General features: G+C 42.8%; 1 protein-coding gene across 1 annotated transcript in view; it reads right to left on the bottom strand.

The window, feature by feature from the left end:
• Positions 1–772: 772 nt before the first annotated feature.
• The window catches only part of MAPR2 (membrane-associated progesterone binding protein 2), a 28,409-nt gene continuing 16,754 nt past the window's right edge, over positions 773–12,427 (bottom strand). Inside the window, exon 2 of the mRNA XM_086504935.1 lies at positions 773–1,446. Coding sequence (XP_086361061.1) covers positions 1,113–1,427 — 315 coding nt within the window. The 5' untranslated portion in view covers positions 1,428–1,446 and the 3' untranslated portion in view covers positions 773–1,112. The remainder of the gene's footprint in view (positions 1,447–12,427) is intronic.

Raw genomic sequence — 12,427 nt, 5'->3', positions numbered from 1 at the left:
ATACTATATTTTTGGAAAATATATCCAGGACCCATTTTACCTCAAAAGATTAACTTTATACCTATGTCTTCAAAGAAATGACTTTTTCTCGGTTACACAAGAGCAATGACTTCTAGTTAGCTAAGGTTGCAGACCTAAAAGATAACAATGCTTCAAGAGACCTACGAAAAGCAACCACTGTCTTTTGTGTGGCACAAAAGCCCAAGTCAAAATACTATGGCTTGGTTTGGGCCATGCTGAGAATTCATTTGTTTAGTTCCTTCACCAGCTTAGTGTCTGCCAATCCCATAAATACGAGAATGGGCAGGTCTAATCAACCAAATTGATACCTAAGCACAACAGCTGCTTGGCATCTCTAAAGGAACTTTATAGCACTGATAACATGATCAGACAAGAAGTAAATGTCGCTAAAGCACCCACCTACATCAAGGATATCACGAAGGGTCTTAAGTTTGTAAGAGTGGCACCAGAAACGATAAGCAGGGTCAATAACATATAGAGATTGTTATTAATGCATGTGCCTTGATGTTCTATACATGTCCTCTACTCTGCAAACATTCCTTCTTATGTTTCAGTTGGAGAGCAGAATATTGGAAAGACATATCAACAGAAAACTACCACAAACCATGGAAATTTCTGTACAGTGCACAAATGCCCATATCATACAAATACAGTACTCTACAATCGTCAGCTTGTATGACCGTACAATAACAAAACATTGAATAGTTCTTGAAAGTATTTCAGAAAACAAACCTTACTAATCTAAACCGCATGATATAAATTGTCACACACTGTATTTTTCCATACGAAACCGTGTCATACTTAGCCATATGACTGTACACAACCCTGCCACAAACCCTGATGCATTGTACATGGAAATACAATAATCCTTGCATCAGACATGGCATTGCAATAGAAATATGATGTTGAATATCAAAGCAAGTTGTGGTAAGGATACAAGCCATAAAAGTTTAATAATGTTTATGTGATGGCAATCCATATCTTGAAACCCATTTTCCCTTTTATTATGTTTATGTGGTACACAAATCACCCCTGTAAAAGTGCCAATAAGCATTACACAGTGCCTACTGCAAGGCATGGTAGCGTTTTCTTTAAGCAACAGTTCCCACCACGGGGTACTTCGCCTCAAACTTCCGTTCCCAGTCTGCCAATACAGTCATCTCTTTCTCTGTGAGTCCTTCCAAAGATCCAACAACATCATGCTCCTTTGTAGACATTTTTGCAAGTGCGCGGCTTGCATCTTTTCCTGCAAACACAGCATATGATCCACCTGGCCCATAAAAGCTTTTGGCACTTGATACATCGAATATTCTCTTTCTAATTGCCACATAAATTGGAAGAGAGGGGTCTGTGCCATTATATTTCAGCAGCTCATCTTCCATGATTTCACCCACTTCAGTGGCCATGATGTCGTATGTCGCGTGCCTAAAACAGAACTCCAGTATTAAAAGAACAAAATACACTAGTTATATCAATGTGCTTTGTATGATTCACACACCCAACACACTCATCCCTTCCATCACTCTCAGCAATCTTTCACTTACCCAACCATACCATGGACCAACAGAAAATCTATATTCTATTATAGCTCCCCTGAAGCATTGAATGGCCATGTCCACAGTCCACTAAAGCACTTGAATCTATACAGAACATATATATTCTATTATAGCTCCCCTAAAGCATTGAATGGCCATGTCCACAGTCCACTAAGCACTTATTACTACGATCTGGTTCTATGAATGCACACAATATCAAGTCACACCCCTAATGTGACAGAGGGCAACCACCAGTCAAATTGTAGTGAAAGCTTTGCATCACGCATGTACTAGCCACAACTCATATCAGAAATGACAAACACTATCAAAAAACAAGGGAGCACATGAGCAACTTAAATCTCCAGAAATTCATAGTGCACACATTTCCACTATCCCAAATTCCATCCACTTTAAAGAAAATAGGACACACCAAAAATGTCCAAGCTAAAACTGTTGGATCCATAATCTTAGTACTGATTCTATTTACACATATTTCTTCATCAATAAACTAGTTACCACCAAATAGTTGAAGACGCTTCACAATTTGGGGCTTCAAAGTTGTTAGAGGCTCACCTTCTAGGTGCCCTGTACAGCTTTACCATGTTCCGCTGACCTGTGCAATGGCCCTTGGTTCACCAATGACTACATTCACCCATAAGAACCTCAGCCTCACAATTCATTTGCATTTCCCAGCACCTCAAAGCTTTCAACCCTTCACACTCTTGCTCTCACAACTGTATCCACTTCTTCTGCCATTCCTGTGGCTTTGGCTGCCCCTACACCTCAGCGCTTTTGCCGGTTCAACCTACTCCCTCAGCATTTTGGCCTTCTAGCAGCAATAGGCTTCTATATATTCACTGATAGCATTTGTCATGTTGGCGGCTTGATCCTATGGCACTGCCTTCCGTTACCATGGTTTTGCACACCCTCCCTTCTTCCTATCAGATTGTGTGGTGCTGTGGCCAGCTCTCTTTACCTGCCTTGCATCTTGGCTGGACAGCTGTGGCATGTGCTTGGACACTCTTATGTGTGTTCGTTGCAAGAAGCTGACCTCTTTGTCTAACTAAAGACTTACAAGTTGCTATTTTTGCACCAATCTTGGCAGTCTACAGCATTTCTCTATCTGGTGTCCATTTGTCGATGTCCCTTTGTTGGCACTGCCTGCTTGCAGGTAGTGATATAGGCATGGTGCCTATCAAATCTTATACACATTCGTCGCTGTCCCTTGATTCAGGTAACCCCCGGAGTGCGAATGCTTGCTGTTTTTTTTCTTTAGAGCAACATCTCCAGCCTGAGAGGAAATTTTGGTGTTTGGTTCCAAAGACATTTCACACTTTTTGCAGGCCTCTATGGTGTGTTGCCTCTTCAAGCCGGTCTCTTCTGGCGGTCTATGGTGTGGAACTTTTGGTGCTACACGCAACGGCTGAAGGAATTTGAGACACAATGTAATAAGGATAGTCATAAGTACACCCACCGCCACTAACTCTACTCCGTCTGCCTCCCCCGCCTCATCTATTTTTTCCTCATCCTCGTCACCCCCACCCACTTCCACCCCACCTTTTGCAGATCCGTTTTGATCACAGCCCCTTTCTTCCCCAGCTACTGAGACTCCTCCTTTAGCCTCTTCTACTGGAGCTGGGCATCCTCCTGTGTGGCGTCCAGTGGGCAGGGCTCCAGCGAGACTCTACACTCGAGAGATGCGCATTCAGATACCCCCCTTTCGACAATTCTTGCCGGGCTAGTAGCCTTTGACATGAGCGGCAGAGGGGAGACATTTGCCTATTTATCTTGGCCATACAGAGGACGGCGACTCTCCTTCCCCAATTAGAGTTCACATTTTCCAGGTGGTAACTAGAGGGGAGGAGGCTACAGATTGAGCAGTTGACTTCTCTTTCCCCTTTCATGGGAGTGCTAAACAGGATTGGTCGATGGACAGTGGCATTAGAATTTAGGACCCAAGTCTTGGAGTTCTCTCACCACCTATATGAATTAGGGGTGACTGACCTGCTTTGTCCTTTAGCGTGCTTTTGTTTGTCAGAACCAGATGGTTTGGGCTGGAGACAATTGGCTATGCGCTAGAATTTGACAGTTTTGCCTAGCAGGGCTCAGTGGCTTAGTATACGATTCTTGTGTGAGTTGGTTGACTTGTTAAATGTCTATGCTCCCAATCATGCGGCTGCTTGGGTAGAGTTTTGAGGTACAATAGCTGATGCCTTAATAGCTGTGGAGAACTGGTGTGTTAGGGGGACTTCAACATGCTTGAGGGCCCATCTGACAGGGTGGGAGGCAGCCACACTACGGTCTCACGCAGTGAGCTTGTAACATGGGGGAGGCTATGTACGACTTTGCCGTTGTCTGATGTAATGAGAGCATGATGTCTTTACGCAACAGCAATGGAGCTTGGATTTCTCTCAGTTCGATAGGCGTCTGGAAAGTGCCAATCTCTCATGTATCAATCGGTTTTATCTTGGAAACCTTTAGAAGGCTAGAGGAGGCTCCACAACTCTGCTTGCAGGCCCTCCTCACATTACAGTTTCATTCCAGTTTAGTACAGCACCGCTGGCCCAGGCATCTATGCATACTAGATACACTTCTACATCGGAGACTGACTCTGTCTACATGGATAGTACTTGCAGACGCCTGGCCGCAGAGGAGCAGTACGCCCATTAGAAGCCATTGACAAGATGAGGACAAGGAGAGCATATGATGGATTGATGGCGGAGCACTTTATACATGCTAGAGATATGCTTGCAGAGCTTGCAGTAACGTTCAACCGAGCCATGTGTGAGGGTTTTCCGAATTCTTGGAGCATGTCTATTGTTGTGCCTATCTTCAAGGGAGAAGACCCCATAATACCGGAAAATTACCGTACTATCATGATTGGGCACCCCCTAGCTAGGTTGTATGCATCCATTCTTGAGCAGCGGCTCAGTAGACGGGCAAAGAGAGCAGGCATTCGGGCATCAGGCCAGCAGGTTTCAGGAGGGGCCTTTCTACTCTTGATCATACATTGACACTTAAAGAGTTGTTATTGAGGAAAGCAGTTCACATGGTAGGAGGATTTACTCTACCTTTGTGGATTTTCGCAAAGCATTTGATACGGTGTCGAGAAATTTGCGGTCTTGCCAGGAAAGCACCGGGCTTATGGCTGTGAGAGTTTGTGAGAGAACTCAACAAAAACTATATGAAGGAGTTAAACCATAGATGCCATGAAGACTAGGGTTTGGAAAGAAGTGCAATCAAAGAAGACTCACTCTTTCTCTCTTGCACTCACACACACAAAGAAAGAACACAAAAGAGGATGTCAAAACAATACGAAGATGAAAACATCAAGGCTATGGTCATATCGTATCATGGGTAATATGAAAGGGTTAATAGATGAGTTAATGGCATTCAATCTTGGCTGACCAAACAGGCTACGAATTGTTCTTTGGAATTGTAGTTTTGTGCTTACCATAATATATATATTTTGTTTAGTGATTGGGATTAATTGTGTGTACAAATCCTCTTGGTTCATAGCAAGATAACTACGCTTACATCAAAAGAAAAATTATAGTCTATGAGAGGTAGTATGATGGGATCCGGTGATAGAAGTATTTCATTGAGCCTTTCAGGGCCGAAGAGAAACACTATACGTTGTTGAAAGTGTATTATACGTCTAATCCATACGTTAATTCTAATAGATCGTACAGAGTGAAAGCGATAGAAATGATCATCGTGTGGGTTATTCATCTAGGATAGTATGTGAGAAATGTAGATATGAGAAAAATGTAGATATGAGAGAAGTGAAGAGATGAGAAGTTTCCCTCCCGAGCCAGTGTGAATAGGAATTGGAAAAGTTGGAAACGAGGTGTCCCTGCATGATGTGGGCAGACTGGGGTCCAGTATTTTGATCATATCTCCTCAACCGTGGCTCCAAATAAAAAAGTAAAAATATGGGCAGAAACTTCAGCTCATTAGCTACGATTTTCATTTTAAAATCATTTTCCAATTCGGATTGGAACCTTGTGTAAAAAATTCATCAAAATAGGGTCCATTTCTGGCAGCAAAAGTCTTCCCGTGTTCCCCTTAGCCTAGACTTTCATTTAATTCCAAAGGACACCTCATGCCATATGAAAGCATGACATTGCTCCTTGACAAAGTTTTGTAATCATGCTTGCAATAATGCATTAAAATAAGTGTATCTTTGAAATCATGCCACCTAGTGTCCCACTAGGATTTGATTCCCTCCTAGTAGCTATTTAAAAAGAAATATAAGAAAAGTATAAAAAAATACATAGAATATATATATATTAGAGTTTACCCTAGATATAGGATCTAGCTAGGGTGTGAGATGATAATGAGATAGTAGAAATAAAGAATCAATGTTTTTTGTCCCAAGTTAAAGAGGCGGAGCTATTGATGCTTCTCACATAGTATTTTCTGATGGTAAAGTAAGGATAGGTTACCCTTGAGAAAAATAATAGGATGAGATAGAAGGCTTATTATTATACTTAAATATGCATATGTACATTATAAGAAAGATAATTATGTATCTAAAAAGTTACAAGATAGATCTTGTAGCATGCGTTCCCACTATGTACGTGTCACAGCACGACATCCACCCCCTCTAAACCTGCACATCCTCCGGTATGTGCCTCATTATTTCTTTGTAAGATCAGCCCTCTTGTACATCTTCTTTGCTTTCTTCTTCACTGTATGATTCAAAATCTTTATCTTCACTTTGATCTTTACTTGTGGTTTGCTCTTCTTCCTCATCAACATCTTCTGGATCATTGTCTCCTCTTCTCTTAAACATTTTGATCTTTTTTCCTGCAATGGGAATCTTTACTTCTGTACCATTTAGTTCAGACAAGCTATAAGTAGCATTTTCATGCACATGCATTACAACGTACGGTCCAAACCATCTTTTTGAAAACTTACGCATGACTGTGTGCTGGTTATCAAGGCTACTATCATACACCAAAACCCAGTCACCTTTGTCAATTGCTTTGCTCCTGAGTCGATGTCGTTTACCAAAGTAGTCCTTGTTTTTCAACCTTGCATTTTTGAGTCGTTCTTTTGCAGCTTCAATGTCTCCAGGTCTTCTCTCTAGCTGCCTTATACGCAGTGCAAGGAGATCTTCCCTGCTAAGCCCCTCTTGCCAAGGTAGTACATTCCATGTGGGAATTATATCTTCAATCGGCATCACTGGCTTTTGACCATACATTAGCTCCGCAGGCATGTAGCCAGTTACTGAGCTATGTGTTGTACGATCAGCCCATAAAGCATATAGTAACAATTTTGGCCACTCACCAACTCTTCCTTCGCAAGCCTTGGCCAAAGCTTTGATGATAGGAGGATACCCTCTTTCACTCTTTCCATTGCCTTCAGAGTTGTAAGCTGTAGTAAGAGAAAGCTTGATTCCTAATCTAGAAAAGAACTCCCTTGCTTCTTCGGCATCCAGCTCACCTCTATCTGCAGTGATTTTTCCCACACAACCATAACGGCAAATCACCTCATCAAGAAGGAATTTGCACACAGCTTCTGTGGTTTTAGCTCTTAATGCTCTTCCTTCAACCTGGTTAGTTAGATCCTCTCGTGCAAGAACCAAGTATCTCATCTGCCAGAGTCCTAGAGGCATTGTGACTAGATCCACAACCCATTTATAGTGCATGGCTAGTGGATATGTATGGTGCAATCCATCACGATGTCGAACATTTGAATACACTTGGCAAGTTACACATGTCTCTACAAACTGAGATACATCTTTATACATACCCTTCCACCAGTATTTTTCTTTCAACTTGGAGACGGTTGCCCATACACCCCTGTGTCCAGCCCATAGACTCTCATGAAACTCTTGCATGAGCTTTACTTGAGTCTCTTTTTTACATATAACCCTTTGTGGTGTAGCACCCTTTTGTTTAGGATGCTTCCACAAGTAACCATCCCTCAAAAAGTACCCATATGCTTTCCTGCGTATCCTCTTGAATTCTTGTTCAGACCAATCATCCTGTTTTGTTAGAGTACTCAAGTAGCTTCCAATAAGAAGCCAATCACCTTTATAAAGCTCTTTCAAGAATGATTCAAGTAGATTAGTCATGCAGACATTATTACCTTTGACATGAGAGATAGAATAGAACTTTGTACCTACATCATCTCCCTCATCAATCATTTGTGACTCATCTTCATACCTTGCCCTTGATAGCGTATCTACCACTGTATTGTCTTTACCTGCAATGTGCTTAAACTCAGGATTTAAGGACTTAATGTAGGCAATCCACCGCAACATAGCAATGTCTGGTGTTGAGCAGCTTGTAATCATCCCAAGAAGTGGTAGACAATCTGTTTCTACAACCACACATGCACCAATTAGGTACTCTTTCCCACTTTTCAAGGCTGTAACCATACCTCATAACTCTCTCTTTATCTGTGGATAGTTTCTTTGGCGAGCACTTAGTACCTTTGCTCCAAATCTTACCACATACATGTGTCTTTCTTTGTCATCTTGCCCTATTGCCCATCCAATCCCTGTAGGGCTGGTGTCTACTGTCACAATTACTGGCCTTTGACACTCAGTCTACCTTTCTCAAAGTTGTTGCTGACTGGAGCAACTCCTTTAGCTTTTTCATGGATTTTACATGTGCTTCGAAAACATTCAGCTTTCATAAGCAATCACATGGCCTTCTTGCATCCAGACCGCTCTTAGACTACGACCACAAGCGTCGCAAGAAACTTCGAATGGCTTTTGCAAATCTGGCAAAGCCAACACTGGTCCAATAGTCAATGTTTCCTTAAGTGTCTGAAAAGTTGTCACCTCTGTAGGTCCCCATGAGAAAGGGACTCCTTTCTAAGTCAATAAGTGCAAAGGTGAAGCCATCTTTGCAAACTTCCGAATGAACCGCCGATAGTAAGAGCACAAGCCCAAAACGCTTCGACCTTCATGAACAGTCTTCAAGTCAGGCCAATCGCGGATAGTCTCAATTTTGGCCGAATCCATATGTACTCCTACTGCGAAGACGATGTGTCCCAAGAAGTGTATCTCCGGCAAGAAAAACTCGCTCTTTTTGGCATTAATAACCAATTTATGATCACGCAATGCCTGAAAGACTTGTACAGATGGTGTCGGTGCTTTGATTCATTCTTGGAGAAAACTATAATGTCATCAAAGAAAGTGCCCACAAAAGATCGATGCTCTCAGAAAATCCTATCCATCATTCGGCTGAAAGTTGCTGGAGCATTCGTAAGTCCAAAAGGCATCACCAAAAATTCATACAAGCCAAAACTTGTCCGAAAGGCCGTCTTATAGACGTCTCCCGAAGCGATTGATCTGATGATATCCGCTTTTCAAATCAATATTGCTAAAACCAGAGGATCCTTGAAGTCTATCAAGAATATCATCGATCCTTGGAATAGTTAATATGTTCTTGATTGTGATTTTATTGAGAGCTCTATAATCAATGCACATTCTCCAAGATTCGTCTTTCTTTAGTACTAATAAAACTGGAGAACAGTAAGGTGAAGTAGTAGGTTGGATGAGACCCTTTTCAAGGTCTTTGACTTGGTTCATGATTTCTTCATTCTGGGCTCGGCTAACACGATAAGGTGGTCGGTTCAGTGGTGTGGTTCTAGGGATCAAATCAATAGTGCGGTCCTCAAGATGAGATGGAGGTAACTTGCCTAGTAGGCCTTCTGAGAAACAGTCAACATGTGTGTGCAGAAATGTCGTTCTTTGTCCAATTCAGACATGTTCGTTCGTTGTTCATCATTCAATTCATTCAAATAGATCAAGTAAACACGTTGTTCATCATTCAATTCATTCAAATAGATAAAGTAAACAAAAAGACTAGATTTCATTAATTTCGAAATGGTCGAAGTTGATACAATAGGGATGGGCTCACCCTTCAATTTTACATCAATTACAATTTTCAAGCCCTTCTCATTGGTCAAAGTTGCTTTCTTGGCCCAATAGTCGACCACGGCGTTGATCTTGTGGTACCAAGGGATTCCTAGGAAGACGTCACACCCTTCCAAAGGCATGATGTAAAAGTCCTCGTGCCCTAAATACCCCTGACAATGCAAACGAAGTTTGCCAATGACAGGCGTAATGGCTACATCCCATCCAGGCGCAGCTAGAACTACCTCCGCCGGCGGGCCCATCCTGTCGAGCATAATCTCAAGTCGAGCCGCCAATTCAAGTGAAATGAAGTTGGCCTCGGCTCCTCCATCAAAGAAAATGAGGGCTTCCTGATCCTTTACTTTGCCCCATGCGCGGCAAAGTTTCGTACTTTCGTCCATCTAACTTGGGTCGGTCCCCATGCAGTCCGGTACCAGTCCTGCTTTCATCTTGCCTTTTCTGCCACGTTCTTCCGCTGCTCTAGAACTCTCAGGCCTTTCTTCAATTTGTCCTTGTTGTGGCTTTTTGGAGCACTTTGCGGAGATGTGCCCTTGTTCCCCGCAACCAAAACACTTCTCCTCTTTGAGATAGTTGGTTCTCCGTTCCGCAGTCAATCGGGTCCATGCATCCTTCTTTTTCTGGGAGTTCTTCTTCTTTCTATTGTCGTTTGTCGAGTTCTGTCCGGTCCTTTGTGTCAAAACTTCATCAGTGGGGTAGGTCAAGTTACCCGAATGTATCGAGAATCCCTGCTTAGCATGTCCCATCAGTTGTTGTATGGACTCGGACTTTTGCTCAAGGCAGTAATCTCGAATCTCTTTAGGGAGTCCGCAGCAAAACCGCTCAATCTGTTCTTTGAAAGTGACCTTCTTAAACGAAGCGGTCAGGTCAACCAAGAAGAAAAAAAGAGCCGTTTGAACTTCAACCACTTGGTCGGGGCTTCTCTCCTCAGAAGAAGAGTGGACCACCATGTTCATGCATTTCCCTTCAAAAACGATGCTGCCCTCTTGATCTTGGAGTGCTTTGAGTAGTGCCCTCCGGAGAAGGCTATATCAAACTCCTGAATAAAAGCCAAAGCCTTCGGAGCATCTTTGAATCCAGAAAAGGATTCAAATTTCATTGACTATCCACCATCTTTAAATTCCTCTCTTTTTGTTCTTGTCTTCGAGGAATATATTGGTTGGCTCTGTAAAGGTGTTTCTTCTTTGCATAAACCATGTGATCGTCGGAGTCCGAGCTGTCAGAGAACTCCTCCGTGGAATTGTCAGAAACTGGTCGGAATCTGATCTTCTTTGCCTTTTTCTTGTTCTTTCCAAAACTTTGTTTCTTGCTTCGCTTCTTGCCCTTTCTGCCCTCCTCGCTCGAGTCGGAAGAGGAAGAGCTAGAAGAACTCTCGGCAGAAGAGGAAGAAGAACTGGGTAGTCCTTCGAAACACACATGCTTCTTCTATTTTCGTGCAGTTGCAAAAGAAGATTGACGGCCCAAGTAACCGGGGTAGTCAATCCCCTTGTTGCACTTCTTCAATTGCTTCTTTGATGGCTTCTTCATGTCTAGAAGCTGATTGATTCGGGTCTTGACAACATTATTGAGTTCTTCTTAGTGAACATCCTCGAAGTAGGAGGTTTCTTGATTGCCGGTTTGATTGGTGTCTCAATGGCTTTCTGCCAATGAGTATGCCGGGTCAAAAATTTGGCAAACTGAGGATCCTTGGCAAACTGAAGCATCTGCTTTGCGCACTCATCAACCTGCAATTGACGTTGCATCTCCATGAGTTCTTACTACGAGGGCCGAGGTGGCCCGTACTCATTCTCCGCTAATCCGCTTGAATTTTCCGTACTGCCTCCCGCTTCAGAGGTGGCAGATGGAGTCATCTATTTCTTTTCAGAATCCATAGGTGCCGCGAGAAGAAGGATCGGATTTTCATGTAGAAGAGAAATCGGTCATGCTCTGATACCACTATAACAAACTTGGACACCCCGAGTCTAAAATCTGTCGCGACACGAGAGATAGATTCACTTTAAACATTTCAAAACTTTAAAGTCACGGTTCAATTCGAGACGACATGGCGTAGCGTAGTTCCGTGCCAAGAGAGATTGGCCCCAAAGATTGGCGCCCCTTTCGGTATTTCTTTTTGTATTAAAATAATCGAGCAAGTACAGGTGCCCTGTGCTCTCACCGGCTCGCCAACTCTGAATGAGCCACAGAGACGCTCAAGGGACTTATTTAAAGGGCCATGGCCTTGGAAACGCAGTTTATATGAAAAGCTTCAGTTCAAAAAGCATCTGGTGCCAAAAGCTGCCGCCCAAAGCAGTCAGCACAATTCACGGAATTCCGTACACCTCCCAAGTCAGTAGCGCATATCGCGAGCGTCCGTACAGCTAGCCACATCAACAATTCTTACACAATTTTTTTATGCTTCTTTGTGTCCCTTTGGCCCCTCGTCACTTACCCCATAAGTTGGAACAACTTAATAGGGGATTCTTTATTAATGGCCATGCTATGTAAGCAGTTGTGACACCAGCCTCCTCTTCCAAGAAAATCATGTTCAAGCAGTCGATACAGCCATTTTGTTGTGGTCTACCTAATGAGATATGAGATTATTTTCTGCTACAGAAGTCTGAGTCCACACAACAACTAATGGGACATGCAAAGCAAGAATTTGTGGGGACACTCTTAGATACCTTACATATAGATTAGTCACAGTTTGAACCAGAGAAGATACGAACAACAATAACAAATAAAGGGAAAGCAACAGAAAAAGAAACCTTCAAGCCCTCAATTGTTAGCGGAACAACACGCCAAATACTTCAAAGGGGGTAAAGGTTACGGTTGTGGGTAACTCGGAGATGTGTTTGCCAGGTGCCCTAACAAAGCACCAAAAGCACAGTCAAGAGGACAAGCCAGAGAGTTCTAAAGCAACAGAGGAGCGAGCACAAAAAGGAAAGACAAAAGCACGACTGATAGCAGATTTTGAGGGGACCAACCTTGAACAAAT

The sequence above is a fragment of the Adiantum capillus-veneris genome, chromosome 28, assembly GCF_014529385.1.
Source record: "Adiantum capillus-veneris isolate H3 chromosome 28, ASM1452938v2, whole genome shotgun sequence".
NCBI classification, from domain to species: Eukaryota; Viridiplantae; Streptophyta; class Polypodiopsida; order Polypodiales; family Pteridaceae; genus Adiantum; species Adiantum capillus-veneris.
This window is presented reverse-complemented; position numbering and strand designations above follow the sequence as displayed.